This window comes from Mauremys reevesii, linkage group 3 (genome assembly GCF_016161935.1).
Source record: "Mauremys reevesii isolate NIE-2019 linkage group 3, ASM1616193v1, whole genome shotgun sequence".
Taxonomy (NCBI): Eukaryota; Metazoa; Chordata; order Testudines; family Geoemydidae; genus Mauremys; species Mauremys reevesii.
In genome coordinates, this window is record NC_052625.1 from 169,629,650 (window position 1) to 169,657,420 (window position 27,771).

Genomic DNA, 27,771 nt, shown 5'->3' on the forward strand with positions numbered 1-27,771 from the left:
ACCTCGGAGGTACACCATGCACCCCCATGTTCATCCTTATAATAGGACTGTGTGGTATCCAATGAAAAGTTTGTCATGCCAGGTATCTTCAGAAGGCTCATGATGCACTGAGCATTGTTGTTATAGTAATCAGGGGCGGCTCTAGCCATTTCGCCGCCCCAAGCACGGTGGCATGCCGCGGGGGGGCGCTCTGCCGGTTGCCGGTCCCGCGGCTCCGGTGGACCTTCCACAGGCGTGCCTGCGGATGCTCCACTGAAGCCATGGGACCAGCGGACCTTCCACAGGCATGCCTGTGGGAGGTCCACCGGAGCCACCTGCCGCCCTCCCGGTGACCAACAGAGTGCCCCCCGCGGCATGCCCCCCCAAGCACGCGCTTGGCGTATTGGGGCCTGGAGCCGCCCCGATAGTAATGTTATAGGTTGTAATTTAATGTAGACAATTATGAGGCTGAAAATGTGTCCTCATGGCTTAAAACAAGCCCAGCAAAACTCTCCAGAAGCAGAGGGGCAGTTCACACCTCATCAGAGCACATATGGGACAAACCCAGCCCAGCCTCAGAGGAACAAAGCACGGGCTTAGGCAGCAACAAAGGATCTGTTGGACTCTCGAGTGAGTCACCCTGCTTCCCTTGGTCAGTTTGGGACTACGATGAGGTAATGCTCACCTGACTCTGAAGGGGGGGGGGGCAAAGCCAAGAGAGAAGAAAGAACATGATAAAGGGAGAGACATTTGCCATGCTCTCTCTCTTCCACCTCCATCTACAGATACCACCACCAAGTGACTGAAGCGCTGATCAAAGGGGGAGAGGCTGGCTGAAGGGCAACCAGCCAACCTGCGGTGAGAAGCATCTTAAGTTTGTAAGGGCACTGAAAGTGTTAAGATCAGTTTACAATGTGTTTTGCTTTTATTTCATTTGACCAAATCTGACTTCTTGTGCTTTGACTTATAATCACTTAAAATCTATCTTTTGTAGTTAATAAATTTGTTTATTCTACCTGAAGCAGTGAATTTTGTTTGAAGCATGTCAGAGACTCCCCTTGGGATAACAAGCCTGGTACATATCAATTTATTTGTTAAATTGAAGAACTCATAAGCTTGCAGTGTCCAGCTGGCATAACTGGACACTGCAAAACAGAGGTTCCTAGAGGTGGATTATAAATTCTAATTCTATAGTATGTGACAATATATTCATGTAATGTTTAAGAAAAGTTTTATAAAGGAGTTCCAATAATTCACCAATTAGGGACCCAATCTTATGGGGTTCGACAGGCTTCTGTATAGATTATTTATGTTAATTTTTCTATCTACACAATGGGACTCAATGCTCAGTCTAGAAGATACCATCAGAGATGCTTAGTTTTGCAGTTCTCAGACTGTGGATTTGTGTCTCCAGAGGTAACATGCTTGTTAACAGCAAAAATATTTTTAAATAAATAATATATAGAGGTGAGAAATAAGAGACCTCAACCCTATTGTCCCTCTGCAAATTTGTGTACACATAGTTAATCTCTTACCTCTCTCTAAAAGTGCAAAGTTTCAAAAAATTCGATGAATAGAAGTTTTGGGGGGGCAGAATAGATCTGGACAAGGAGAAGTCTGGAGATAAATGTGAGAAGCGAGGGACATATGCTTGTTTTGTTAAAATATTATATGTTTGCTGCTGAAGAAAAAATCCAGAACACTTAACATTGCTGTTTTATTTAAATAAAACAATTTAAATATCTGTCTGGTGGTGTTCTCCTCCTAATACAGCATGGCAAGAAAATCCTCCAAATATTAATGATTAACCTGTTGAATTGGAGATAGTTCACTTCCCAATTTACCTTTGGTAAATGAAATAACCAAACAATCATTCATTTTCTGATATAGCAGTCAAACTAATCTGAAACGTTTTCAACATAAATCACCGTTTAAAAATGTATAGTGTGTACCTTCTAAAAATGAAACCTACATCTCTCTGACTTGGGAAGAATATGTATTAAGGTTATAACAACCAATAATAATGCACTTTTGGATAGAAAACCATGATTAAATCGAGTCTTCCTGACTAGTGATTTAAATCATGCTTTAAATCAACTTGACTTAAATCAATTTGATTTAAATCAAATCCATCCTGCACAGTAATTATCTGCAACACACAGCAGTTTATTGAGAAGGAATTACAGAAATGGCAAAGGGTTATATTAAGCACACAACTACTATGTGAGACATTAAGAGCTAGACAGTCCTGTTAACGAGTTTCTCTTTCACAAACATACACAAACTGGCCCTGCGCTAGCATCATGCTGTTCCTGATTGGCGAACAGAGAAAGTGGTTACCAATTTTATAGATGGCTTTTTCTCTCCTGGTCTGTTCTTCTCAGCCCTCTGGTCTGTCTCGGATTCCCTCAAGGCAAGACCTGGCTGCCTTGAGACTCCTCTCGTTCACAGTCCTACTCCAGCCCATGGTGCAGAGTTTTGGCTACTCTGTCTAGTAGCGTTGCTTCTTCAAGCATCAATTAAGGAATCCCAACCACAGTAATTTACTTTGCTTGATTCTTATACTCTCTTTCCTCAAAGGAGTTACATGTCTTAAAAGCATACCCAGTGGGGGTGTGGTTACTAATTTTTACCTAATTAGTGGTTTAGAATGGGCTGGGGGTTGGTTCCGAACGAAGATCACCCCACATTTACTCACTCATCAATCATTCACTCTGGCTCTCTGTGTGATGTCCTTGTTGTAAGGTCACTATAACCAGGTCGACCTGTGCTCCATGCTGGAACTTCACACATGTGATATTTACCTTTGCATGGGCCCATATTTGCCAACTAATAGGTTCAATATCGTACGCCAGTCTGGCATTACGCTCCCAGACTAAAATTACTGGCATCAATCCTGACTGAGTCAAAGAGTGTGTGTATATTTTAAAGATAGACTACAACAATTTTAAAACACTTTTGATAAATGAGTATAGTACACTGATAGCAAACGGCAAACAGATCAATATATTCATAGACTTCCTGTAAGCAATTCTATTTTCATGGACTTGCTAGTAAACCTGCACCATTTTCTCCTGGCCATATTTTACTGCAACCCTAATAGCTGTTGCAGAACTATATCCTCTTCTTTTGGAATGTTTCACTCTTTAAATTTTCACAGGATGCATTTTTCACTGCTGTATTTGGAAATTTCCTGTCAACTGGACCAAAGAGCCGCTGAGTCGTTTTGAATATCCAGTATGGATTAAGTATTAATGTAAGTGTACTTAACCCCATGAAAAAAACAATAAAATATGGAAGTCCCAGATTTTCCACCACGTCATTCCAATGGGAAATACACACCCACCACATGTGATAAATAAGAACCATGCGGCAGTGAAGCATATGAATATTTACCCATTGGTTTGCCTTCCAAAAAAGGGTATGAGCACAGCCAATCTGGAAGAGACAACAAAGAAAGAGAAATGAGATTGCAGCTTCAACATAAGGCAGTCAGTGTTTTCTAGAAATGAGACATATTTAGTTTTCCTGCTGTGTTTTGTGTAAACTGCCATACAAACATTCTCTCAATCATTTTTTCTCTAGAATGCTAAAAGATTGCACATTTCTATAGCAGAATTTGTATAGCATCACTCAGATGCAGCCAGTTGATGATGGATGAAAACAATCAAAATAAAGCATATGTCACAAAAATGTACAAGGGTTAACAGGATCTGGGAATTTTTGGCCAACACCACTCAGGTAGACCATGACTCTCAAACTGCTCTAGTAGCTACATGCGAAGGGCTGAGGTGATAGTGCCAGGACTTGTGGCTGTAGTTCTAAAGAGTCGGCATATTTTAGGATTTAAGTTTAAACCTCTAAGACATACTCCTTGGAACAGATTATGGTTTGGGAAGCAGGGCTGATTTCTTCTCTCCCTACAAGCCTGGCAGCTCTCTTCTAGGCTATTCTCTCTCCCGCTGCATCCATAGAATATACATAAACACTCATTTGTGTGTAAGCACACATAGACATATTTTTAATCTCCAGCAGATATGTAATGGTCTATATTAAGCTTGTTGGAGCTGATCAGCCATTCTCATGTTACTATTTTCAGTCTTTAATAAAAAATATTTTTAAAATAGATTTTAATCACCTAATCTTTGCTCCTGTGCACTAGATCCCAACTAGCGAGTCTGTAAACTAATTTCTTAACATTTCTTTCTTTTTGTTTCTTTGCTACAAAATGGGTAAAAAAAGTCAAAAGATTTTCTAGACAACAGTTAATTATTGTTAGGGTGTTATAATTAAGGATTCCAATGGCCACATCGCTTTAAGTTTGGAAGAAAAATGTATTTCCTGACCCCAGAACTAATCTGCCATTTTAGAGGCCAATATTTCTTTGTTTGCTGATTTGTTTTGAGGAGGAGGCAATATGAGGATTATGAGGGAAACTTCTTTCTCTCATAATTAATACAGAAGTTCTTACCCTTGCAAGAATAGAGGATATGCAGTATGAAGGATTGTTCATCTCAAGTAGCAGTCCCATCAGGGGTAGATAGTGTCCAGACTTTATGTTAATTATCAGACCAAGAAGCCCACCAAAGGCAAATAAATGATGAACTACATTGAACACATCAAATATCCTGAAAACAATGTTAGACACATGAAAAACTACATTTTCAAATAAGAAGTACCCAGCGGCTATTAAGCAATGAAACCAGCTCCACTTTTGCTGTGCATACACTTGGTCAGCTTGAAAAACTGGATCTATAAGCAAGGCCCACAACCCAGCTCCACAACTCTGAACTGCAAACAGGCCACGCGTGATATCCATATTCCAGAAGATCTTCTGCTTTGCTGACAAAGTGCGATAACTGGCACTGATCCATGAGGACAGCCAGTGAGTTAGAAGAAATACTCCCAGGTAGCTGAAAAAACCAGCTGCTAGTAACTTCAAACGAACTTCCCACAGAACATAGTCCCAGTCATAAATGGCACTGAACGTTGCACCATCATTTGCAAGATTCATTTCTTCTTCTATACTTCAAAATATCTGGAAGGAGTCTGAAGCTTCTTACTCACAGGTTGGTCTACTATAAGACTACTGAGCCTGGGCTGTTATACAGAGCAGAAATCCATCTGCAAATAAATAAAATAAATAAATAAATCCTTGCAGTCAATGGTTGTGTGTGTGTGTGTATGTGATCTCCCCATTTACCAAAGCTCGCTAGTTTCACTACAGTTTAGCATTTGTTACTGTTTCCACTAGTATTTCCCAACAGTTTAGAACTGACATAAAAAAACCTGGTCAAGGCTAATAATTAGGGTGACCAGATGTCATGATTTTATAGGGATAGTCCCGATTTTTGGGTCTTTTTCTTATATAGGCTCCTATTGCCCCCCACCCCCTGTCCCAATTTTTCACACTTGCTGTTTGGTCACCCTACTGATAATTGACCTTCAGGGTCTCCACCAGGTACATAAAAGAGAAGATGAGCTATAGAGAGAGACTCTCTGTTTCCTTACTTCCAGAACTATTAAAGGCAATGGATGTTACAGTCACAAAACATTCACCTTTTGTTCCCTAGTTATGTAAAAATATAATACCTTTTCCTTGTCATTTTCCTTACTGGTTTTTATGTAGACTATACACTATTCTTTATCTTTGTCAAGACTTCATTTGCCTTTATAAATCATTCCTCAAGAAGCCCGTCTGGCTGAAATATTTTGCTAACATTACTGACAACACATTTTTAAAACAATCCTTCACCATCTTATATGCCAAGATCATCCCCCCTCACACACCTTCCTCACAGAACACTTGAAATTTGTTTTATGACCAATGTTTTTTACTTATAACAAAGTTAACGTTTCAGGTGTGAACAAAAACAATTCCTATGGACATAAACGAAGGAGGCTAGTGTTAAAGGGAGAAAAACACAACCTCAACTGAGGCTTACAATTCTTTAACAGCATGTCTAAGCATCACTGAAGCTTCATTTTTCACCTGTAGAGCCCTCTGGATATGTCTACACAGTATTTTAAAACCCACAGCAGTGAGTTTCTGAGCCGTGATGTACAGACTCAGGTTTGCATTACTGTGCTACAGACTCAGGCTCCTGCTACAGCGCTAAAAACAGCTGTGTAGATGTTTGGGCTCCAGGTGGATCTTGGGTTCTGAAATCCACGGAAGGGGTGAGTTTGAGAGCTCCACGCACCAGCCATTGGCCGGGAATGGCGAACCGTGGTCAATGTAAATATTGTCTCATGGCCTGCCAGCGGATTACCCTGACGGGCCGCATGTGGCCCGTAGGCCACAGATTGCCCATCACTGGTTTAGTGCCATAGCATAAGCTTTGGGCTCTGAGTCTCTCTGCCACTAGTTTTAAAAGGCAACATAGACACGAGTTTTTAGGAATCTATGAGTCTTTAGGAAACAAATGTACACGCCCAGTTTAGACGGTACAGATTAAAGCTGCAACAAACCAGCCACTATGGGCCTCCTTCTCAATTACACTAAGGCCACTTTACACTGCCTGGAAGTATGAAAGAGCCTTGAACTGTTAGAGCAGAATAATGTGGGCTAAATGTAAATGAGAATTGAGCCCTATCTCTATAGTACATGTACACACACACTATTATTTTGTCCAATAAAAAGAAAATCAGTAATAGTGTAAACATTCTTCTTTGTTATATGTTTCTACTAACAGAACTTTCGCTACGTACAAGTGCATACTTTTTGTCTGTTATCATTAGAACTTTTTAATCTTTTTCTGTATTAAGTCATATTATGAAAACTTTTCAAAGTGTACAAAAAGAGAGCCCTGCTTCTTACAGTTCTCTCTTCTGTGAGGTGTTTTAACTATATATGCAGCATCATAGGTGAGCACATTTGTATGCCTTGCATGCACAAAGAAAAACAGAAATAAGGAAACAGGACAAATGGAAAATGGACAAAGCATGAATTCACAAGTGCCCTGTAAATAATAAATAGCAAGTAGATGAAGAAATAGTCAGAAAATGAGTGAAGTGTGATAAGCTTGCAGCTGCAGCTTTCCTTTCGAGCACTGTTTGTAGTGCATGGACAGCTCATGATGAAGGCTACAGTTTGGTCACGGATTCCATGATTTTAACAGATCTCTGTGACTTTGGCAGGGCTCTGTCTGTGCGTTCCCCTCCTCAATGTGGCGGGGTTCAGGCTCCAGCTCTCAGCCCTGTGTGGTATGGCTCAGGCTTCAGCCCCGCTGTGACCATAACCTGATTTTGTACATTTTTACCATGACTGTTCTGCGAATTTGGCTTAATTTTACCATGACAAAATCGTATCTATACTCATGATCTATACAGGGCCTGGTTCACACAATTAGCAAGCCAATCATAAAGCCTATGATACAGTGTAGAACAGATACAACTTAGATAATGTTTTCACCCCTCTAGCCATGTTAATCTCTTTTAGAACATGTATATAATCTGATTTATAACTACCGGTATGTACTTTGGAGTTGTGATGCTCCTAACCTACCCCACTACACCTGACCTGATCACCTCAGATACAGCTTTCTGAAATATCAGTAAAGAAACCTCAGTGACAAGCCTAGATTTGAACTGAGTTTTTGGATTCCAGAGAACTGGATAAAGTGTTTTCCCAGAACTGGACAAAGTGTTCTGGATAAGCCAAATGGAAAAGATTTCAGATGGAATCTCAACAATGTTGTTTTGCTAGCAAATTGGAATATCAGACACACAAAAAAAAATAGGGACTAATATTACAAAATCTTATCCTAGAAAATGGGACTACTTGCATGAGAAAGGGCTTAAAGGATCATCTTGTGAATAGAATTGCACAGTCAACTTCTGAACCTTTCTAAAAGGTTTATTATTCCTGAAGCTAACTAAGAGGGTAGAACATGCAGAAACAACTTCCCTATTGCCTCTTCAGCATCACAGCTATTATTAATTGTATAGCCTAGAATTTTCAAGCTTGGGGGCACAAGGTTAATTAAAACTTTTTCCACAAGAGGTAGTTTAAAGAAGATGAACGTTTTCTTTCTTTTTTGTTTTAAAACATCCATGTCACAGGTCCATTTTGCTGATGCATTAGACTAGATCGCCATGACTGCTGAACATAGCACATCCTGTCATTATGACCAGGGGAAGAACTAATTTAACACAGTCTGACTGGGAACTCTGTTAGGAGATAGAAGAGGAAGCCATTGTCACCAAAATAAGTAAAAATCTTCTACAGAGATGCCTGCCTTCCTTCCCTACTACTCAATAGGATAAAAAACAGAAAAAAAGGATGGCATCCTAATAGCTAGAGAGCAAAGGAATATTGCTTATTTATATTCCCAGAGGGCCTGATTGTGCTCTCCTTTACATCACAGTAATTCCACTGGCCCTTCCTTCCCACTGCCTTGCATCTTGGACCAGTGGGAGAGTTAAGAATTCTAATTTTGGTAGGATTTTACATTCACAGATCTATACAACTACACAATGTACAAGGAGGTGGGAATCAGGCCATTAACATCATCATAGTTTACAGTGATGTTAACAGAAAGTCCCAGAAACCTTCCTCTCTCAACTCCCCACAGAGAAAGACAGAGGAAGCAAAATACCCTCCAACCCAGCCCCTCCCCTCAGCACCAGCACAGTTACATCCATGCTGTGTGAAATTCCCCTGACTTCAAGAAATAGCCTCTCTCCTGGAAGCAGGGTTGCCAGGCGTCTGGTTTTCAACCAGAATGCCCGGTCGAAAAGGGAGCCTGGCACCTCCGGACTGCACAGCTGACCAAGCTGCTAAAATTCTGGTTGGCCACAGCTGGGCAGGCAGGCTCCATGCCTGGCTCTATGCAGCTCCCAGGAAGCAGTGGCATATCCCTCCGGCTCCTAGGTGGACGGGCAGCCAGGGGGGCCCTGTGCACTGCCCCTGCCCGCAAACACCACCCCAAGTGCCAGCTCTGCATCTCCTTCTGCATAGGAGCCGGAGGGACATGCCGTCCGCTTCCCCGGAGTCGCATGGACTTCCTCCGTCGCCGGGAATTGCCTGGGCCGCCTGAGGTCAGCACTGCCCAGACTCTGCACCCGCACCCCCTCCTGCACTCCATACTCCTTGGTTCCAGCCCCAGAGGCCCCTCCCGCACTCCTAACCCCTCATTCCCAGCCCCATCCCAAAGCCTGCACCCCCAGCCAGAGCCCTCACTCCCCTCCCAAACCCCTCAGCCCCACTCCCCAGCGCAGAGCCCCTTCCTGCAACCCAAACTCCTCACCTCCAGCTCCACCCCAGAGCCCACCCCCCAGCCGGAGCCCTCACCCTCTCCTGCACCCCAACCCGCTGCCCAGCCCTGAGTGCACAAGGGTGGGGGAGAGCCAGGGCTCAATGGAGGGAGGGGGGATGGAGGGAGTGGGGTCCGTCCGGGCCTTGGAGAAGGGGCAGGGCAGGGGTATTTGGTTTTCTGTTATTAGAAAGTTGGCAACCCTACCCTGGAAGTAGGATGTTTTCTCAGCATTGAACCAAAACCAGCACTCAGTTAACGCTGTCTAATCCCCACTTCCTCCTCCTCACAAGAAGGACCAGTACAACATACAGAAAATATTTGCAAAAGAATCAGTACAGGAGGGGAAACAACAACGAAATAACCATATGCAGGTTCTCCTACACCCACCCTGAACCCTGAAGTGGATGCTGTAGTTAATAAAGCCCTTCTCCACACAGCACCTTTTGCTTCCGACTTCTTACTGGCTGGGCAGCTTCAGTGGCTCTGCACTTTCTCCCCGCAGCCTCTGTGCTTTGCTCTGTGCTTCCAACCGCAGCGATCAGCAGACTGCGTTTAAAATAGTGAAGTCCTGGCTGCTGCTTCCTTCTTTGCAAAAGCAGCTGCAACAGCCTTGAGCCCCAGCTTCTCACCACAGCAAGAAGAGACACCCGCACACGGGAGAAGGGCAGCTACTAGGATGCAAAAAATGTAATGTGCAAAGCTAGAGCCACTGAGCTGTGTAGCAACGTGGGAGCTGGAACCGAGGGACAAACCCCTCCAACATCCTGCTATGCAGGACGTGTGTGTGTGTCCTATACAGAAATAGTGTTTGTGTGACACACGTGTGTTGGCTGTATCGTGCCTGGACTGTGGTATATGAAGGGCACCTCGTCTTGTTAATTTAATTCAGAGCTGCTGGGTTTGGCGCAGCTTGGTGTGGGACATTTCTCAGCGGTGACATTCACGGATTCCCCTCTCTGGGTGTTCCCCGGCTGGGGCAGGGTGGGGATGCGGCAGGCAGGGGCGGCTCCAGGCACCTGCTTGAGGGCGGCAGTCCGGCGGCGTGTCTGCGGGAGGTCCGCTGGTCCGCGGTTTCAGCGGCAATAGGGCAGCGGGTAGCCACAGGCCAGGGACCAGCCGGCCTCCCGCAGACACCCGCTGAAAGGCGCCTGACTGCCCTGCTTGGGCTGGCAAAATACATAGAGCCGCCCCAGGGGCAGGAGCCTATCCCGGGTGCCCTGCGAGAGGGGGAGGGCTTGCAGAAGGCAGGGTGAGTGGGGATCCGGGTTCTGCAGCGAGTCAGTGGGAAGGTGTTAGAAGGCAGAGGGCGGAAGTGCACAGGTTAACTCTGGGGTAGGGCAGGAGCGCCTGGGGAGGGATGGTTGTTGGGAAGCATTGGGAGCTCAAGCGTCATGGGGGGGAGGGGTCGGCTCCAGAGCAGCCTCCCCCAGTTTGCTTCGCTTCCAATTAGCTTCCCCCACTCTAGCTTTGTGCCCCATTATCCTGCTCCTTTCCCTGCCTGCCCCTTCCGCCCAGCCCCCAGCTTTGCTGCTCACCGAGTCTCCTCTCACTGTTGCCTGCGGCGCTGCCATCTGCTGCTTCCTGCTGACACTGGCTGCGAACCAGCGCGGGGAGCGGGGCGAGTCCCGGTTAGGCTCGTTTCAGTTTCACTTTGCGTAGCTTATGCCCTGACAAAATGGTGCCGTGTTCGGGTTCTTGCTTTTTTAAAAATTCTTAAGATTTCTATTCATATTAGATTGTCTTTATTTATTTCTACTAACGGACCCTAAATTTGGGGCTTAAACAACCTGAGATTGTCCCTTTAATGATTACAGAATTAATTTTAGATGCCAACAAGTGTGACACTGAGATGGCCCTGATCAGTAGTTCCCAAGAGCACACTTTCTGGGGACAGCTAGAGCGAAATTCACCTGGTGCAGGGCTTCAAAGAAAGCTCTCCATAGCTACCAGTGATTAGGACTCAAGCTCTAAGCAGGTAAAGTGAATTTCAGCCCCGTTGAACAAGTTTAAACTAGCTTTTATACATATCATTTAGCATGTGGTCCATCTATTAACCAGACAGCGTAAATGTAGCTTATTCTGTAATTTTTCAGCACATGAACAGTTTTTATTTTACAAAAGACTGCTAAGTTTTTAGTAGGTTGTTAAATTCTGCTGCATGTATTTTGTTATTCCTATTGTTGTATTGAAACAATATTCAGATTATTCTCTATATAAAATGATTGCAGATCTTATGATATACTTGCAAGGTCATCAAGTGTCATAGTAGCTGGAGGTTGCAAGAGATCTTGAATGGAACCCTATACTGATTTGTATGTTCCCCAGGAGATGTGTAATAGATTTGCAAACTACACATAGTAAGTAAACAAACATTCAGGAGTAGTGGGGCAGTCTAGAATCCTGCACATTTACTTACGACCAAACCAGACCTATGTCAATGCCCATGTGTCCATGTTACCACTTCCGGATGCAAATAGGACAGGGAGCATTTCTGGTCAGAGACTAGAAGTGTTATTATTTATGAAACCCTTCTTGGGTTCAATATCTAGGGGTTCTTTTTGACAATACAACACAGAGCTAGCTCGAGGCCCACGCAGTAAAGTGGGAAAATTATACACCACTCCTGGGCACTTCTAGGGGGCAATACTTCCCCTCTCACAAGCACTGAGTCTGTGTATAGAAAGGAAAACTTTTAATAAAAAGAGGAAAGAAACCTGGCATTAATTTGGGAAAACACCACAAGCATGATTCGAAAACACGACCATGAGAAAAACCACCCACCGCAGAATACATTGGGCAGCGACCTTTTCCTCAGCTTCTCACCTTGAAGTGTGAAAGTCTGAGAAACAAATGTTCCCTTAACACGCTGTGCCCCTCTCCCTGCAATCAGGGTGGCGAGTTGTATGGGCCCATGGTGCCCGGGCTCCAGCAATATTCAGGGCCCGGTGCCCCTGCTCCACCAAATCATGGGATCAGAAACCACATCCTGTAATCGCTGAACTCTTCTGACCCATAGTGTTCTGTGCAAAAGCCAAAAACAAGTTACTAACAGAAATAATCTCTGATCTTATCGCTAAAATTAGTTGATTGTAATTAATTGCTTTGTCTCAGTTTCATGTTTTGAGTGTTGACTCCTAATGAGCAGCAAGACTGAACAACCACTCCAGTTTTAATCATACAGTAGGGAAGGATGTCAGTGCAGAAGATGGTCTGAGGTTTGCAACATGGAGATCAAGGGCCTGATTCACCACTGCTATGCACCTGAGGTACTTATTTACCCTTCATTATTTATTATTATTTCTATTATGGTAGTGCCTAAGGACCAATGGAGAATAGTGCCCTAGAGCACTAGGTGCTGTACAAACAGAGTTACAGACAGTTCTTTGTAGGCCTAACTTTACATGAGTAAGTTGACATAAGTAAGACCTTATTTCTGAATGGGCCTGGAACGTGAACAGAAGACTGAGTAAATAAGGGCTTAACAAATATTTGGCTGGAGTCAGTCTAGCTAAGATAAGCAGAAACACTCTGGACAAAATGGACCGAATAAACTTGGAACATAGAGATCATACATGAATAGCACATGTACAGCACGCTCTGTCTAAGGATTAGTTCCTAAAAAGTAGCCAAACCAATCATGAAATGAGTAATGCAATGTATAGCCAGGGATGCTAGTGTCAGTAAAGATGTATATAAGGAAAACCTTTGCTGGGTAACTGTGGATTTGCAATAAACCCTGCATCCACCCCCTATGTTTAAGACTGGCTAGGGTGGGCATAGAGTTGCTATATGTACAATAAAGGTACCTGAGTCACAAATTCTGGACTCAAAAAGAGTTTTTGGGAACTGAATGAAAAAGGGTCTCAGGGGATCCCAACATCCTTGCCCCGAAGAACTTAGAATTTAAAAAGACAAAAGAGAGACAGAGGGTGGGATAACGAGATATAGGAACGTAACTCCCCTTTGCTTCCTGGGTTATTCGGGAGCAGGGACTACTCACATGTGATGTATGCCACAAAGCCTGTTGTCAACCATAAAGGAGATCCTGAGTATCCCAGTGGTACTGTTGCATAGATAGGAATCTCTATCCACCCCTCTGCAGAAGCCCTTCTATTTATAAGGAAATTAGTCTTGGTAGCATCTCCACACACACACATACTTTGGGAAACTCCAGCAATAGACCTGAGCTAATCTACAAAATGTATTTAGCCCAGATGTACCAGTTAGTAACACTACACAAGCCATATACTTTTACATTAGAGTTAACAAACCTTTACTTAACAATACTGAAAAACATCATTTAACAGGCTGAGATTAATTAACTATCACAACCCCTTTGAGTCAGTAGGCACACTGCACTATATCAATTAATAAATGCAGTTTACAGTAGTGAATAAACCTTCATGAACTTACATTTACACCGGCACCTGTTATCCCATCCCTTAGTGTGCACTCCTCTTACTCTCAGAGTTCTAGACGCTTGCGTGGATGCGCGTGAAGACCCTGAACCTGGAGACAGTGCTCTGTTGGTCAGGTAAAGTAGTCCAGACAAGTCAACAAGGAGCAGAGTGATTCTAACTTGGCATCAATCCAAGCTGCGTGACCCTGGTGGTGAGTTGTTATAACCAGGGGCCAATAACTCTGGATCCTGGTTAGCCAATAAGACCACTTCTCTCCTCAGACTCAGGGAAAGCACTTAAAGTCTCTTCACTATCCCCCTTCCCCTGAAAGCAGTCCTCCCCCCCACTCCAAAAGCCCAACGTTGTGGTTACTCACACAGCCTTCACTTCCTGCCAGCCTCTGTTAGTTCCGGTCACAGCAATGGGCTTTTTTCCTGGCTCCAGTGAAGGCCAGCAATAGCCTCCTTGGCTCCCCACTTGCCAAAGTCCCAGCAGTTCCTCAGCAGCAGCTGCTGGCTTCCTAGCAGCACCTTAACAGTAGCTCGTGGCTTGGACAGAGTTCCACAAAGCAATCTCAGTTTTATCCTATGACCAGGCCACTGGGACCACAGTCTCAGATCCCAAGTCAGAATAGGAGACTTCAGCAGTAGGCCGGTGTCCTGTTTAGCCAGAACTCAGACAACACTCTTTTTAAAAAGTCCCTACAAAATGGAGCCCACTGTATGCTGCCTTTGCCTCCAAAACAAGATTCCCCTTGCACCCGGGAGCAGAAGTCTCTCTTTCCCAAAGCATCGTAAGAGTTGCAATCTGCAAGGCTGGACTGCAGCACTCAGGATCTTCTTACATGGGGAGATCGGGGTGCTTGACTTTCCTATACTATCTCTTTGAGGGCAGGGAAAGCTGTGGGTTCCGCTTCCCTCATGGTCTGCGTCTGCTAGCCTTCGGAACAGCTCTGCAGTAGGCAGTCTATGAATCTAATTTTTATTCTCATGTTGTAATAGCAGATCCCGTTGCAAGCAAGCCATTTCCTGCCAGCAATGTGCATGGTCAGTCACAGTCTGCTGATTCTGTGAATCCATAATCGCAGCTACTACAGGAGGTGCCAGACTCCTTGTCAGAATTTGCTACTTACAATGTACTGAGAATGCTCACACAAACTGAATATGCTCAGTAACATCTGCTGAAGTCTCTGCCCTCACTTTGCCCTTACTTGGAATCAGATTCTGCTGCATGATCTTTCGAGGGATAAGAAGGGGGCAAATCGGAGTGTCGGGGGGGGCGGGGGAGGCAGGGTCTGAGCAGGGGGCAGAAATGTACTGGACTGTGGAGTCAAGCAGCTGGAGGCAGGGGCAGGAGAGGGGCTGAAGAGGAAAATCAGGGATGGGGGGCTAGGAGCCAGGGTTCAGCTCAGGGGGGAGGCGCTGCATGACCATGGCAGAGGGCAAAGCCCTAGCACAGGGAAGGGTAGAGGGGGGTAACAGTTACCCCAGTAGGATGAGCTACTTGCTGTGTTTGCAAAAATAAGGAGTGGGGGGGGCAAATGGGCTTTTTTATTTCCCTTCTCACAGGGCAGTATGCCTCAGCACGGGCTTCCCAAGGCTAAGTTCTTAAAGGCACAGTGTATCCCAATGCCGAGACACTACAGCTCCTCTCTATCTGATATAACGTGCCAAGGTGCTACAGGAGACTTGAATCAGTGAAATATTTTACATATAGCCCCTCAAAAACTGTGTCACACATTTTGAAAATAAAAAGAAACCATTATCAGTTTATGTCTACATGAAGTCTCATAACAGTTCAAAAATTTGTCTTTGCTGCTGTGATTCCCTGAATGGTGCTCCCTTCCTTGTCATCCATTTTGAATATAGCTTTGCTCCTTTTACAATGTTATTTTTATTACTCTTATTACTCTTACCACTTCATCATTTACCTTTTTTATCATTGTGCAGATGCATGTCATTGTGCTATTTAATTTTTATTTTAATAGCAAATAGTCATCAAAATATAAGTAAATAGTTGCTAGTAGTTTTAGCAATGACATCTGTATTTCTAGTATAGCACTAGCTATGTTTTTTCCTGTGATTTTTAATTTGGAATTTTTAATTCTAACTTTTTCTTCTTATTTTTATAGTACAAGTTTATTCTGTTGGATCATGTGACTTCCAGTCTGACTGATGTCCTGGCCTGTTGTCAAAACTTCATTTGCATTTGATCCACCAAAGGGCCTTTTGCAACTGTTATTTTGCCTCTCAATCCAGCCACTAGTGCTTTTTCATGTCATTGCTTCTGTGTAGAACTTGGTCTCAAATATTCAATAAGGGCAGTACACTATCTCATATTACATCCATCTCAAGGGCAAAAATCTGCTGTAATTTTTGCTGAACATAAGAATGGCCACAGAGGGTCAGACCAATGGTCCATCTAGCCCAGTATCCTGTCTTCCAACAATGGACAGTGCCAAAGCTTCAGAGGGAATGAACAGAACAGGCAGTCATTCAGTGATCCATCCCCTGAAGTCCATTCTCAGCATCTGGCAGTCAGAGGTTTAGGAACATCCAGCCTCAGAGCATGGGATTGCATCCCTCATCATCTTGGCTAATAGCCACTGATGGACCTATTGTGAGGAACTTCTCTAATTCTTTTCTGAGCCCCGTTAATAGTTTTGGCTTTCACAACACAATGAAAACACATCTACAACCCCAAGATAGCATTGTGACCACAAGAATTCCAAAATCATGAGTTTAATGTCCTTAAGTCAGGACATTAAAAAACAAGAAATTAATGATATTGGTTCTTTATATGTGCCTCTTTGTGCCCTCCTCACCATCTGCCATCTCTGACGCATGGAGCATGGAGCCTGCACGTGATACAGCAAACTGAGTGATACATAGCATAAGACCGATACACTAATATGAAACCAAGTGTATATATATGAGCACTAAGGTGTTGCAACCATTCATTAAATAGAGAAAGGATCATAAAACATGTACAGAAACTGTAAGAAAAAGCAAAACCCCCTTACACAGTCAGCAAGTGTAAAATTTCACATCCTTCATCTACCAAGTAACTGGAAATCCACAATTGGAACAAAAGAGACAAACTGATGGGCAGAACTGTGGACCACTCATGCTAAAGGTATTCGATACCAAATTTTCATTATTATTTGTTAATGATGTGTAATTATGATGTGTTTTCTAAATAGAAGTGTTATTACTCTGCAGAAACGTATTTACAGCATAAAGACATCAGTTCTGTAGAAACCACACAAGAGGCTCTGATTATGTTTAAAAGAAAAATATTAATTCTTTTATTGAAGGAGTCAGGTAACAACTTTGTTACATATACCTTTTGAGCCCATAGTATATCAGAAGATAACAGGAAGAGTGGAATTATGTCACATACAGGTTATCTTAACACACCTACAGTGGGGTATATGATAGGGTATGTCAGAGTCTAATAGTGACTCTGTATGAATAATTTCTTTAAATACTGAAAAATATGAAGCAGGTGAATGGTTGCCATTGATACAGCAGTGAAATGTAATTGGATTTCATTATATCCACCAGCGGTAAAGTAAAAATTTGAGAAACATAGACTGGTGTACCAACTAAAATTTAAAATATAACCCCCTGAAATACTTGCAAACCCAGTTAATTAATTGAAATAATTGGCATAAATGAATAAATCAAGATTTCTATTTAGAGTTTTGGTCACAACATAATCATCATTTGAGTATGGTACATTGTATTGATTTTTTAGAGTGCATAGAATACTGCATATAGTGCAACTTTGTCACTTGCAGAAAAGAAAATGAAGATTGCACAATGTTAAGAAACACAACACTGTATGAGAAACACATACTGTATGTTGGAACTGGTAAGTAAGCAGAATACGGTGGTTTGTAGTACAAGAACAAAAGCCATGGCCCAACATCTAGCCAACTGCATACAGACCTAATGTAATAACCAGCCTAGGATCAGGATTCTTGTAATAATTCCAGAAACAAACATTTTCACCACTGCTGATAGTCATATCTTGAGTAATGATTATATGTTGAAGGAATATCTTTTTATAATGTTATGAGTAAACAGAAATTATGTTTAGTATTATTAGTTCTGTAATTTCATTTTCTCATATAGTACTTACCAAAGGTCCAGTGTGACTCTTGTAAGAGGAGGGGACATATGCCTTGCCTTCCAGAGGCAGGGGCGGCTCTAGGAATTGTGCCGCCCCAAGCAGGGTGGCACGCCGCGGGGGGCGCACTGGCGGTCGCCGGTCCCGCGGCTCCGGTGGACCTCCCGCAGACGTGCCTGCGGAGGGTCCGCTGGTCCCGCGGCTCCGGTGGAGCATCCGCAGGCACGCCTGCAGGAGGTCCACCAGAACCGTGGGACCAGAGGACCCTCCGCAGGCACGTCTGCTGGAGGTCCACTGGAGCCGCGGGACCAGCGGACCCTCCGCAGGCATGCCTGCGGGAGGTCCACCGGAGCCACCTGCCGCCCTCCCGGCAAAATGCCGCCCCAAGCACGCGCTTGGCGCGCTGGAGTCTGGAGCCGGCCCTGTCCAGAGGGAACTAATAAAGAAAACCTAACTGATGAGAAGAAAAAGTACAGGTGCAACAAGTATGCATAATTCAGATGTTAACAAAACAATTATATAAAGAGAAATATTTTGGTGTTTGGAATAACACAGCTGGAATATAAACAAGTAATAGAGAAGTTTAATTTTACTGTTCATTTGAGTATAGAAAAAAGGTGTCAATAACTATCTATACATATATTTTGATGCTTGTTTTTGAAAAAAATTCGGAACTGAAAGTAAACAGTTCTTGTTTATATACCTGGTTACAATAATAACATTTTTAAATTTTGAAAAATACCTCTTTCCAATGGCAATTTCAAAATGGTAGCAAATTGTAACAGGACATCAAAACGCACCATGGCTTGCTACCTCTCGCCTTTGTCCAGGGGTAGCTAATTGTGATGGATGGTGATGCCCCTGTACAATTTGCTACCTACAAACCAGAGGATGTGAAAGGTACCCCAAATCAGATGATGTGAAAGGTGAGAGACAGCAAATTGTAACAAATGACCCCACCCCATCACAGTTAGCTACCCTGACCAGACATGAAAGATCAGAGGTAGCAAATTACGCCAAAGGGACCCCCCAATTCTTCATAATTCACTATCACTGGCCAAAATCGAGGGGTGAAGTAGCAGATTCTGATACAGTAGTATATGTGCCAGAAATTGATGTTGGTAGCGAAATGTGTCAGTAGCGGCTTTTGATGCGTCACTGGCCAGCCGTACATGCTAGACCCAGGGATTGCTCAATTCAGTTAACATTCCTTATGCAGCTGGAATACATCTACAGAACTGAATAAAAATAGCATGGATGTTTACAGGCCAGTTCAACAGCTTCACTGCCAGGTTGTCACACCTTTTCTGAATGTGACAGTACTGGAAGGATGGCTGGAAAGACCAAATTATCTTACAGGAAGACATTTCATTCAGCCTCCGGAGACTCTCTCGTTGCTCTCAAGGTGCTCAGAATGGCTGAGACAGTCACTGATGAGGTCATAAATGCACACCAAAGGCATTCATATGCCTAGTTTACCATTTGAAGACCAACATTATGACACTCGCAGAGCTATATTGGTGGATGTTTTCCAAGCAGCAGACAGAGAATAATTGTCATTGACAAGGGATGCATTTATATCTATTATCAAGAGGGCAAACTAGCAGGCAATAGAATGGCTCTGGAATGATTGACCACATTCAAAACTGTCTTCGCCTATCGGGCACTGATGGGTCTTGGAGGATGGAACGATCACACCAATTATGCATAAAATACCATGCACTCCTTCAGCTAATCAAAAGCTCATGTAAAGGCACCACTCTGCAAATGTCTGGCTAGCCATCTGCCTTAATAGAGATGTATGAGTGTGATGTGGATGATGATCAGTGTAGGAATGTTACACTTCTCAAGCACTAAGGGGGTTGGAAAACCGCCCCCAGATTTAGAGCGACTGAAGTGGTTCCCACCCCCCCACACTTCCGGTCAGGAGACACACAGATTAAGCGCTGACCAGGTGTTTACTACTGGAGTACACAGTGCATAAGGCACCAATCAGGGGAGGGGGCGAGAAGTTGGCTTGAGTTAGTACATGCGCATAATAGAATGATTTATGTAACCATTATAATAAAATGACGTGGAAAACCCCCGCTTGGGGCGCGCTCCACTGGAACAGACTGACAGACTTGGCTTTATTCATTGCAACATCTGGTGACCCTGACGTGTTTCCCCCTGCTCACCGGCTGGAATAGCCTTCGATGCATCAACCCTCGCTGAATAGCCCCGTTTCGTGAGTATGGGGGGGAAACTGTCAGCTCGGCAGAAAGTTCATGCGAAAGAGCTGCAGGTTATCATGCAACAGGCTGGCAGGCCAGCCTCCCTGGGTCAGTTAGAACAGCTAATCGCTGAAATCAATCGCCAATGTCCTTGGTACCCGGATCACGGGTCATTGTCGGTAGATGATTGGATAATGATAGGGGCGACACTGCATGCGGAGCCTAGAGCCGCGGTGCAGTGGCTCCTGCTTTGGCAGCGATGTAAGGAGGCTCTGGAGACAACCGGGATTGGAGCGTCTTCCAGGGCTATCCTTCTCGCCCCCGCGCCTTCGGCCCCCCCTCCTTACCCTCGGATCTTGCCCTCTAAGCCGCCTGAGGCGGTACCCGAATGCCATGATGCATGTCCGGGTACGGATGGCTCTTCACAGCTGAATTTTCGGCTGTCCCCTTTTCAGGCAATGTTACAGAGGGAAAACGTGGAGGGAGGACTGAGCTCTGAGGAGATAAGGGAGTTATTGGCTGCGTTCCCAGTGACACATCGCCCTGGCAACGCAGAGGGGGTGGCTGAAGTGGAGATCACAGCCCTCCCCTATCCCGTTCTCCGAGAGGCGAGACGAGCCGTTACTGAGTCTGGATTGAAATCCACCTTTACCCGAGGCATGTCAGAAGGGATTGCTAATGGGTATAGCATGCTCCCCCAAGATTGGAAGGATTGTTGTGAGATGCTTTTAAGCCCCGCGCAGTATGTTATTTGGGATAGTGAATTTCAACAGGAAGCATTACAACAGGGGCGGGCATCGGGGGGGGCCTATACTCCCGAGCAGCTGTATGAAGCGGGACAGTTTGCCAGCATACGGGAGCAGGCTGCGAATATCCCTCTCGCAACGCTTCAAGTTGTGGGGCGTTGTGTTTTAAGAGCCCTGTTTAAAGTACCGGTGACGGGGAAACCCTCCCGGTCCTTTACCGTCACCCGCCAGAGCCCTCAAGAGTCGTATGTGGAATTTATTAACAGAATATAGGAGGCTATCCAGAGGCAGGTAGATAATCCTGATGCCCAGTGGGAATTAATGAGGAAGCTCGCTTATCGGTATCCCCCTTGAGGGACTGGCAGATACTGGAGCTGACTTTACAGTCATCTCCGCTCGGCAGTAGCCATCCACCTGGGACAAATCCGAAGTGCCAGCCATTTGGGGAGTGGGCGGATTGCAGGCTGCTCAACAAAGCTCCCGATGGATTGCTATAACTCCGCGAGAAGAGGGAAAGGAGACTCTCCTTAAGCCCTATATTATGGATATTGCTGTATCCCTATGGGGAAGAGACTTGTTAAGCAAATTTGGATCACATCTTACCATTTATGACTGAGGCCAGTGCTGTTAGTGCCTGGCCAAGTTTTGCCGCTTTTGCTTGGGTGTAGTTAGGCCCCCCTTTCTCTTGGTTGTTCGCCAAGTTTTAGCAGCTAGTGGTGTTTTTGACTGAGGCCAGTGTTTTATTTTCAGCCTTTTTCAGTTAATTCATTTTGTTCACATTTTACCATTCATGACTGAGTTTACTGCCCTTCCCCTTGTATGGCTAACAAGTACCCCTGTGTGGGTGGAATAGTGGCCACTGCCCCAGGAGAAGCTTTTTGCATTGTGTCATTTATGTGAGGAACAATACCAGGCGGGCCATGTGGAAAAATCCACTAGCCCCTGGAATTCACCTGTTTTGGTTATCAAGTAAAAATCTGGTAAATGGCGAATGCTCCATGATTTTAGAGCGATTAACGCCTGTATTCAATCCATGGGACCCCTGCAGTGTGGAACCCCAAATCCCAGTTTTATCCCATATGATTATTAGCTTATGATAATAGGTTTTAAAGATTGTTTTTTTAATAATTTTTCCTTGTTTCAAAGATAGGGAGCTTATTTTCCCCGGGGAGGTGGTGGTGGTTTTTATCCAATTTTTTGGACCCCTGCCCCCGGGAACGATGGGGTTAATCCTCCCTTGTTTCCATGCCGGGAAATATGGCATTCAGATAGTCCCCGGGGTAATGGATAGTGATTATATGGGAAGCATTTATGTTTAAATCTGGGCTCATATGCCAAAACAGTTGCACCAAGGGGACTCCTGGGCCCAGATGGTGATCCTTCCCTTTTTGGCTAACACATTCCGTTAGTGCCTGGCCGAGTTTTGCAGCTTTCATAGCTTTTGGGCCCAGCCAAGACCCCCTTTCTCTTGGCTGTCCGCCAAGTTTCAGTTGCAAGCGGTGTCCTTGACTGGCCAGTGTTTTTTTTTTCTTTAATTTTTTCAGTTAACTCATTCTGTTCTTTTCAGATCCCATTGATAGTCATGCATTTTTTCATCAAAATGCTAAATTTTTAGTGAAGCATTTTATGATCCCCCTAATTCAAGCCCAACGTATTGTTTAAACCTGTAATCATTGTGCAAGTCTTCATCATTGCCCCGAATTGGGTGTTAATCCCCGCGGCCTCCAATCCAACCAAATTTGGCAAATGGATATCACGCTTTATCCCCCCCCTTTTTTTTTTCTCCTTGGAAATATTTACATGTTACCATTGATACCTACTCTCATTATATTTGGGCCACCCCCCAACGGGGCGAACAGGCCAAACATGTGATTAATCATGTTCTTGCTGTGGTGGCCATTATGGGCCGCCCCCGACAGATAAAAACCGATAACGGCCCCGCCTACATTTCTCACAGGTTTGCGGATTTTTGCACGCAGTGGCAAATTAACCACGACTTTGGTATTCCGTACAATTCCACCAGTCAAGCCATTGTGGAACAAACCAATCGTACACTTAAAGAGTACCTGGAAAAGCAAAACAAAACAGTGGGGGATGATGGGCCAACCATGGGAGCCAAGCAAAATCAATTAGCGATAGTATTGTTTACCCTAAATACTTTAAATGTCTTTCAGAATTTTACAGCCACTGAACGCCATTTTAAGACGGAAACCCCGCTTCCACGCCCATCTGTCAAATATAGGCAGAGCCCAGACCCTAATTGGTATGGCCCCGTTCCATTGATAACCTGGGGACGAGGGCATGCCGCTGTGCTTACTCCCACAGGTCCGTTGTGGGTCCCTGCCAAAAACGTGCGACCGTGGCACAATGACGTGGCATCAAAGCCTCGAGAACTCGATACCCAACTTCAATCTGAGCCTAATTGAGACCTTTCCAGCGTGCCGAGCCACAAAGACGGCACCAAAGGCTACCTGGGGGCAGGTGAAACGACTGGCGCAGCAGGCTCAGCAAACGCTGGAGAATAACAAGGCCTACCCCCGAGAATTTTACTGTTGCTATCTCTGCTTGTTTGATTGCTAATTTTTGTACCATATTGTTGTGTTGTTTTTGTGTGTTATCGGCTAGGGCCGAATTTGAATAGCATAGCCGCATGCGTTATAATATATGGGCTCGACTTGTGATCCTTGCCAATCAATCCTCCTTTTGTTTACAGCAGGCCCCTGAGATGCATGGCCTGTTGGGCACCTGCCTGGTCCCAGTATGTAAGGCGCCTGGCGATGCTGCAAATGCTATGGGGATGTCAAATTTTATAAATGCCACCGAGATCCAATATTCTTCTATGAGCCTATGGGGTCAGGCCACTTATGTGAAATCCGCGAGTCCCTTGTCCCTTTTTACCCCATGGGTAGCCAATCACGCCAATTTGACCTGTGTACGGATGGTTAATTGCACACGTCACAAGTCCCCAAAAGGATGTTTGCGGGTGGGTACCCCGGGATGGAATTGTACACGCTTTCAAAATGTGTCCAGCAATTACGGGCACATCATGTTACCAGAGGGTTGGTTTTTTACGTGTGGTCAGAGGACCTTTAATTATATTTTGGCCAATATTTTAGAAGCTCAATGTTGCCTAAGTAGGCTCACATTGATATTCCCCACGAGGTCAATGTTGACCGGCTCCCAAATTAATGAGACCCGCAGCCGATGCCGGCGAAACTTAATCCCCATGAGATCAGATTGTAATGCCAATGTCAGCCTTTTTAGTCGGGCTGAGTACATTTTTCTGGCTGCCATCCATGGGATGGGACCGAACTGTTTTGCAATATGCTTTGATTGTTATCGCCTGCTTGATTGGTTTTTTTTTTTTGCTTTGCTCAGTGTATTCCTAATATAATTAGGATGTGTTTTACACCCTGTCGGCGCAAACCCCTGCCTACATTCCAAGCCGTCATGTATGCACATAGAATCATGAAACATGCGGACCAGGCACGGGTCGACAAAACAGAAAAGGAGGGGATGTAGGAATGTTACACTTCTCAAGCACTAAGGGGGTTGGAAAACCGCCCCCGGATTTAGAGCGGCTGAAGTGGTTCCCACCCCCCCACACTTCCGGTCAGGAGACACACAGATTAAGCGCTGACCAGGTGTTTACTACTGGAGTACGCAGTGCATAAGGCACCAATCAGGGGAGGGGGCGAGAAGTTGGCTTGAGTTAGTACATGCGCATAATAGAATGATTTATGTAACCATTATAATAAAATGACGTGGAAAACCCCCGCTTGGGGCGTGCTCCACTGGAACAGACTGACGGACTTGGCTTTATTCATTGCAACAATCAGTATGACAACATGTCTAGCAGTGGCGCCCTAAACGGAGATCACACAGATAATGACTTTGATGAATAAATGTTTTCAGTCCTAAATGTCAAGGCTAAACTCCCTAGGATTGCCAAAGATCAATATAATTTTCAGCTAAGCAATGCATCCCTCTGTTAAAGTATAATTTTAAGAAGTTGATATTTCAATATTTTCTCAAATAGATATGTACATAATTGTTTTAGGTTTGTCACCAATATGTGCATGGGAGAAGGATATTATTCAAAAGCCCTAACTTGACCCATTTTTGACAAAGTTATATTATCAAAATTTCCACCAGCTGGAGGACTTGGAGATGGCAGCTGAAGGATGTGAGGGGGAGGGTAGGCAGTTAGTCCCTCTTGCCACTGAAATTATGATTCTGTAGATTTTACATACCTTGTGTTTCTATCACTAACTTGCCACTTCCCCCAGAATGAGATTTTACTATATTATGCTCAAACTAAATTAAACCTGCGCCACATTCTTCCAGACATATTTTCCAGTTACCCAACAGCTGTTGCAGCACTATATCATCATCATCTTCTGAAATGTTTCACTATTTAATTTACCAGAAGATTTATTTTCACTGCTGTATTTGAAGAGTTCCCATTGTCAAAGTTAGACTCAGGACTCAGTTTGTCAGACCACTCTGTTTTATTAGCACAGCGCTCTGCTAATAACACCCAGATAATGTGAGCACCATGCAAGACACAAAGTATCTTATTTATACAGATAAAAGGGCGAGCACTTAACAAGATAACAAAGGAAGCAGAATCTGATAAGTGTACCTGGGCTAGACATGCATATTTTATTTCCTTACTAACTATTACCGATCTTCTGTTAATATTTCGCCATTAGCACCCTTGTTTATGCCTAATGTTTCTTTTCCTGGCACCTGTATTTCAACATTTCTTATTTCTGCTTAAAGGTACATACAACATTTCTTTAATCCATGCTTATTTTTACAATATAATTCATTCTACTTTCACACCATCAACTGGACGGAAGAACTTCTCAGTTGTTTTGTATGTCCAGTATGGATTCATTATTAATGTAAGTATACTTAACCCCATGAAAAAGACAATAAAATATGGAAGTCCAATATTGTCTACCACATCATTCCAATTGGAAATACACACCCACAACATGTGATAAGAAAGGACCATGCGGCAGTGACACATGTGGATCAGTATCCATTGGTTTGCCTTCCACAAAAAGGTGTTAGCATAGCCAGTCTGGAAGAAACAACAACAAGGAAGAGACATGAGATTGTACTTCCAAGATAAGGCAGTCAGCGTTTTCTATAAATAAGAGACATATTTGGCTTTCCTGTAGTGTTTAGTGTAAACTGCCATACAAACATTAAATCTTTTTTCTCTTGAGTGCTAAAAGATTGCACATTTATAAAGCACCTTTTGTCCAGCAGAATTCTAAACCACTTCGCCACCTATGTGCATACAACATCACTTAGATGCAGCCATCTGTTGACGGGAGGAAGACAATCAAAACAAAGCACCTCTCACAAAAGTGCAGGGGGGCTAGCAGGGTCTGGAAAGTTATGGCAAACACCTCCCAAGCAAACCTTGACTCTAGCTGCTCTAGCATCTACATGCACAGACAGGCCCTGTTTAAGTTCTCATTAAAAGCATCACAAGAGGGCTGAGGTGAACCTGTCAGGGCTTGTGGCTATATAGTTTTAAAGAGTCCAGATATTTTAGAATTTATGCTTAAACCACTAAGACATACCGCTTGGAACAGATTGTGGTTTCAGAAGCAGGGCTGATTTCTTCTCTCCCTACAAGCATCGCAGATCTCTTCAAAGCTGTTCTCCCTCTTTAAATCCATAGAGTAGATACACTCACACACACACACACACACCTTTAGTCTCCAGCAGAAATTCAGTGGTCTGTATTAAGCTTGTTGGAGCTGATGAGTTATTTTTATGTTACTATTTTCAGTCAAACAAGTACTTTAAAAACAGAGTTTAGTCACCTAATCTTTAGTCTTGTGCACTAGATCCCAACTAGAGTCTGTAAAGTAATTTTTTTAAATCTTTCAATTTTCTTTCTTTGCTACAAAATGGGCAAAAATGTTTAATATCTAAGTATATAGCATGTTACAGTTAAGGATTCCCCTGGCCATTTCATTTCAAGTTTGGAAGGAAAAATTCTTCCTTGATCCCAGAACTAATCTCTTAATTTGGAGGCTAATATTTCTTTGCAGATATTTTTTGAGCAGGAGGCAATGTGAGCTTTATAATGGAAACTTCTATCACCAATAATAAATACATCAAGTTATTACCTTTAAAAGCACATGGGAGACGCAAGTTGAAGGAGAACTCATCTCAAGTAGCAGTCCCACCAGGATTAGATAGTGTCCAGACGTTATGTTTGTTATCACAACAAGAATCCCACCAAATGCAAATAAATGATGAAGCACTAAGAGCACATCAAAAATCCTGAAAACAATATAAGACACATGAAGAACTAAATTGTCAAGTAAAAAGTAGCCAGCGGCTATTAAGCAATGAAAATAGCTCCACTTTTGCTGTGAATACACTTGGTCAGCTTGAAAAACTGGATCTATGAGCAAGGCCCACAAGCCAGCTCCACAACTCTGAACTGCAAACAGGCTACGTGTCATATCCATATTCCAGAAGGCCTTCTCCATTCCTGACAAAGTGCGATAACTGGTACTGATCCATGATGACAACCAGTGAGCTAGAAGAAATACTCCCAGGTAGATAAAAAAACCAGCTGCTAGTAACTTCAAACGAACTTCCCACAGAACATAGTCCCAGTCATATATGTCTCTGGATGTTCCACTCTCCTTTGCAGGATTCATTTCTTCTTCTCTAATTCAAAATATTTGGAGGGAGTCTGAAAGTTCTCATCCACGTGTTGGTCTATGTTAAAACTACTGAGCCTGTGCTGTTACACGGAGCAGAAACCCATCTGCAATTAAAAAAAAAGAAGAGACATGTAGAGAGTGGCCCAGTGTATGTGACCCCTGCCAGAGGGTGAGGAAGGCCCGGGACAAGGGGAAAATGGCTGTAGGACCCTTGTCCATCATAGAGGAGCCTTTCCAGAGTGGGGCCCAGGTCAAAAGGGGGGCTCTGAATCAAGAGAGCCTGAATCACAGCCCCCCCAGACTGGAACACTGGGAGAAGACCCCAGCCGAGC

At 43.9% G+C, this 27,771-nt stretch overlaps 3 protein-coding genes across 11 annotated transcripts in view; all 3 read right to left on the reverse strand.

The window, feature by feature from the left end:
- The window catches only part of LOC120401301 (protein CLN8-like), a 43,196-nt gene that overhangs the window by 11,194 nt on the left and 4,231 nt on the right, over nucleotides 1-27,771 (reverse strand). The window lies entirely within an intron of this gene.
- LOC120401302 (protein CLN8-like) lies at nucleotides 1,777-27,014 on the reverse strand. 5 transcript variants are annotated; one of them, XM_039531087.1, is made up of 4 exons: nucleotides 10,775-10,834; nucleotides 9,680-9,907; nucleotides 4,451-5,103; nucleotides 1,777-3,417 (listed from the first exon to the last, which is right to left on the reverse strand). In XM_039531087.1, exons 3-4 carry the CDS (start codon nucleotides 4,991-4,993, stop codon nucleotides 3,094-3,096), a joined length of 867 nt encoding a protein of 288 aa, XP_039387021.1. In that variant the 5' UTR covers nucleotides 4,994-5,103; nucleotides 9,680-9,907; nucleotides 10,775-10,834; the 3' UTR covers nucleotides 1,777-3,093. The 5 variants fall into 5 exon arrangements, with proteins under 5 accessions (XP_039387021.1, XP_039387020.1, XP_039387023.1 ...); XM_039531086.1 differs by having other exon boundaries at nucleotides 9,680-9,910; nucleotides 10,775-10,821; XM_039531089.1 differs by lacking the exons at nucleotides 9,680-9,907; nucleotides 10,775-10,834 and adding an exon at nucleotides 26,891-27,014.
- LOC120401305 (protein CLN8-like) overlaps nucleotides 24,770-27,771 on the reverse strand; it is a 68,831-nt gene continuing 65,829 nt past the window's right edge. For all 5 annotated transcript variants that reach the window (XM_039531097.1, XM_039531092.1, XM_039531093.1 and 2 more), the window contains exons 2-4: nucleotides 26,891-27,543; nucleotides 25,581-25,824; nucleotides 24,770-25,196 (exon numbers count right to left, since the gene is read on the reverse strand). In XM_039531097.1, coding sequence (XP_039387031.1) covers nucleotides 25,150-25,196; nucleotides 25,581-25,824; nucleotides 26,891-27,433 — 834 coding nt within the window. In that variant the 5' untranslated portion in view covers nucleotides 27,434-27,543 and the 3' untranslated portion in view covers nucleotides 24,770-25,149. The remainder of the gene's footprint in view (nucleotides 25,197-25,580; nucleotides 25,825-26,890; nucleotides 27,544-27,771) is intronic.

What these genes read in the sequence shown, in the direction of transcription:
- LOC120401302 (XM_039531089.1), bottom strand. Translation starts at nt 4,993, where the DNA reads ATGAATCTTGCAAATGATGGTGCAACGTTCAGTGCCATTTATGACTGG. An exon ending in TATCCTCTATTCTTGCAAGG is followed by an intron (nt 3,418 to 4,450) that starts GTAAGAACTTCT and finishes TGTCTCTTCCAG; the next exon opens with ATTGGCTGTGCTCATACCCT.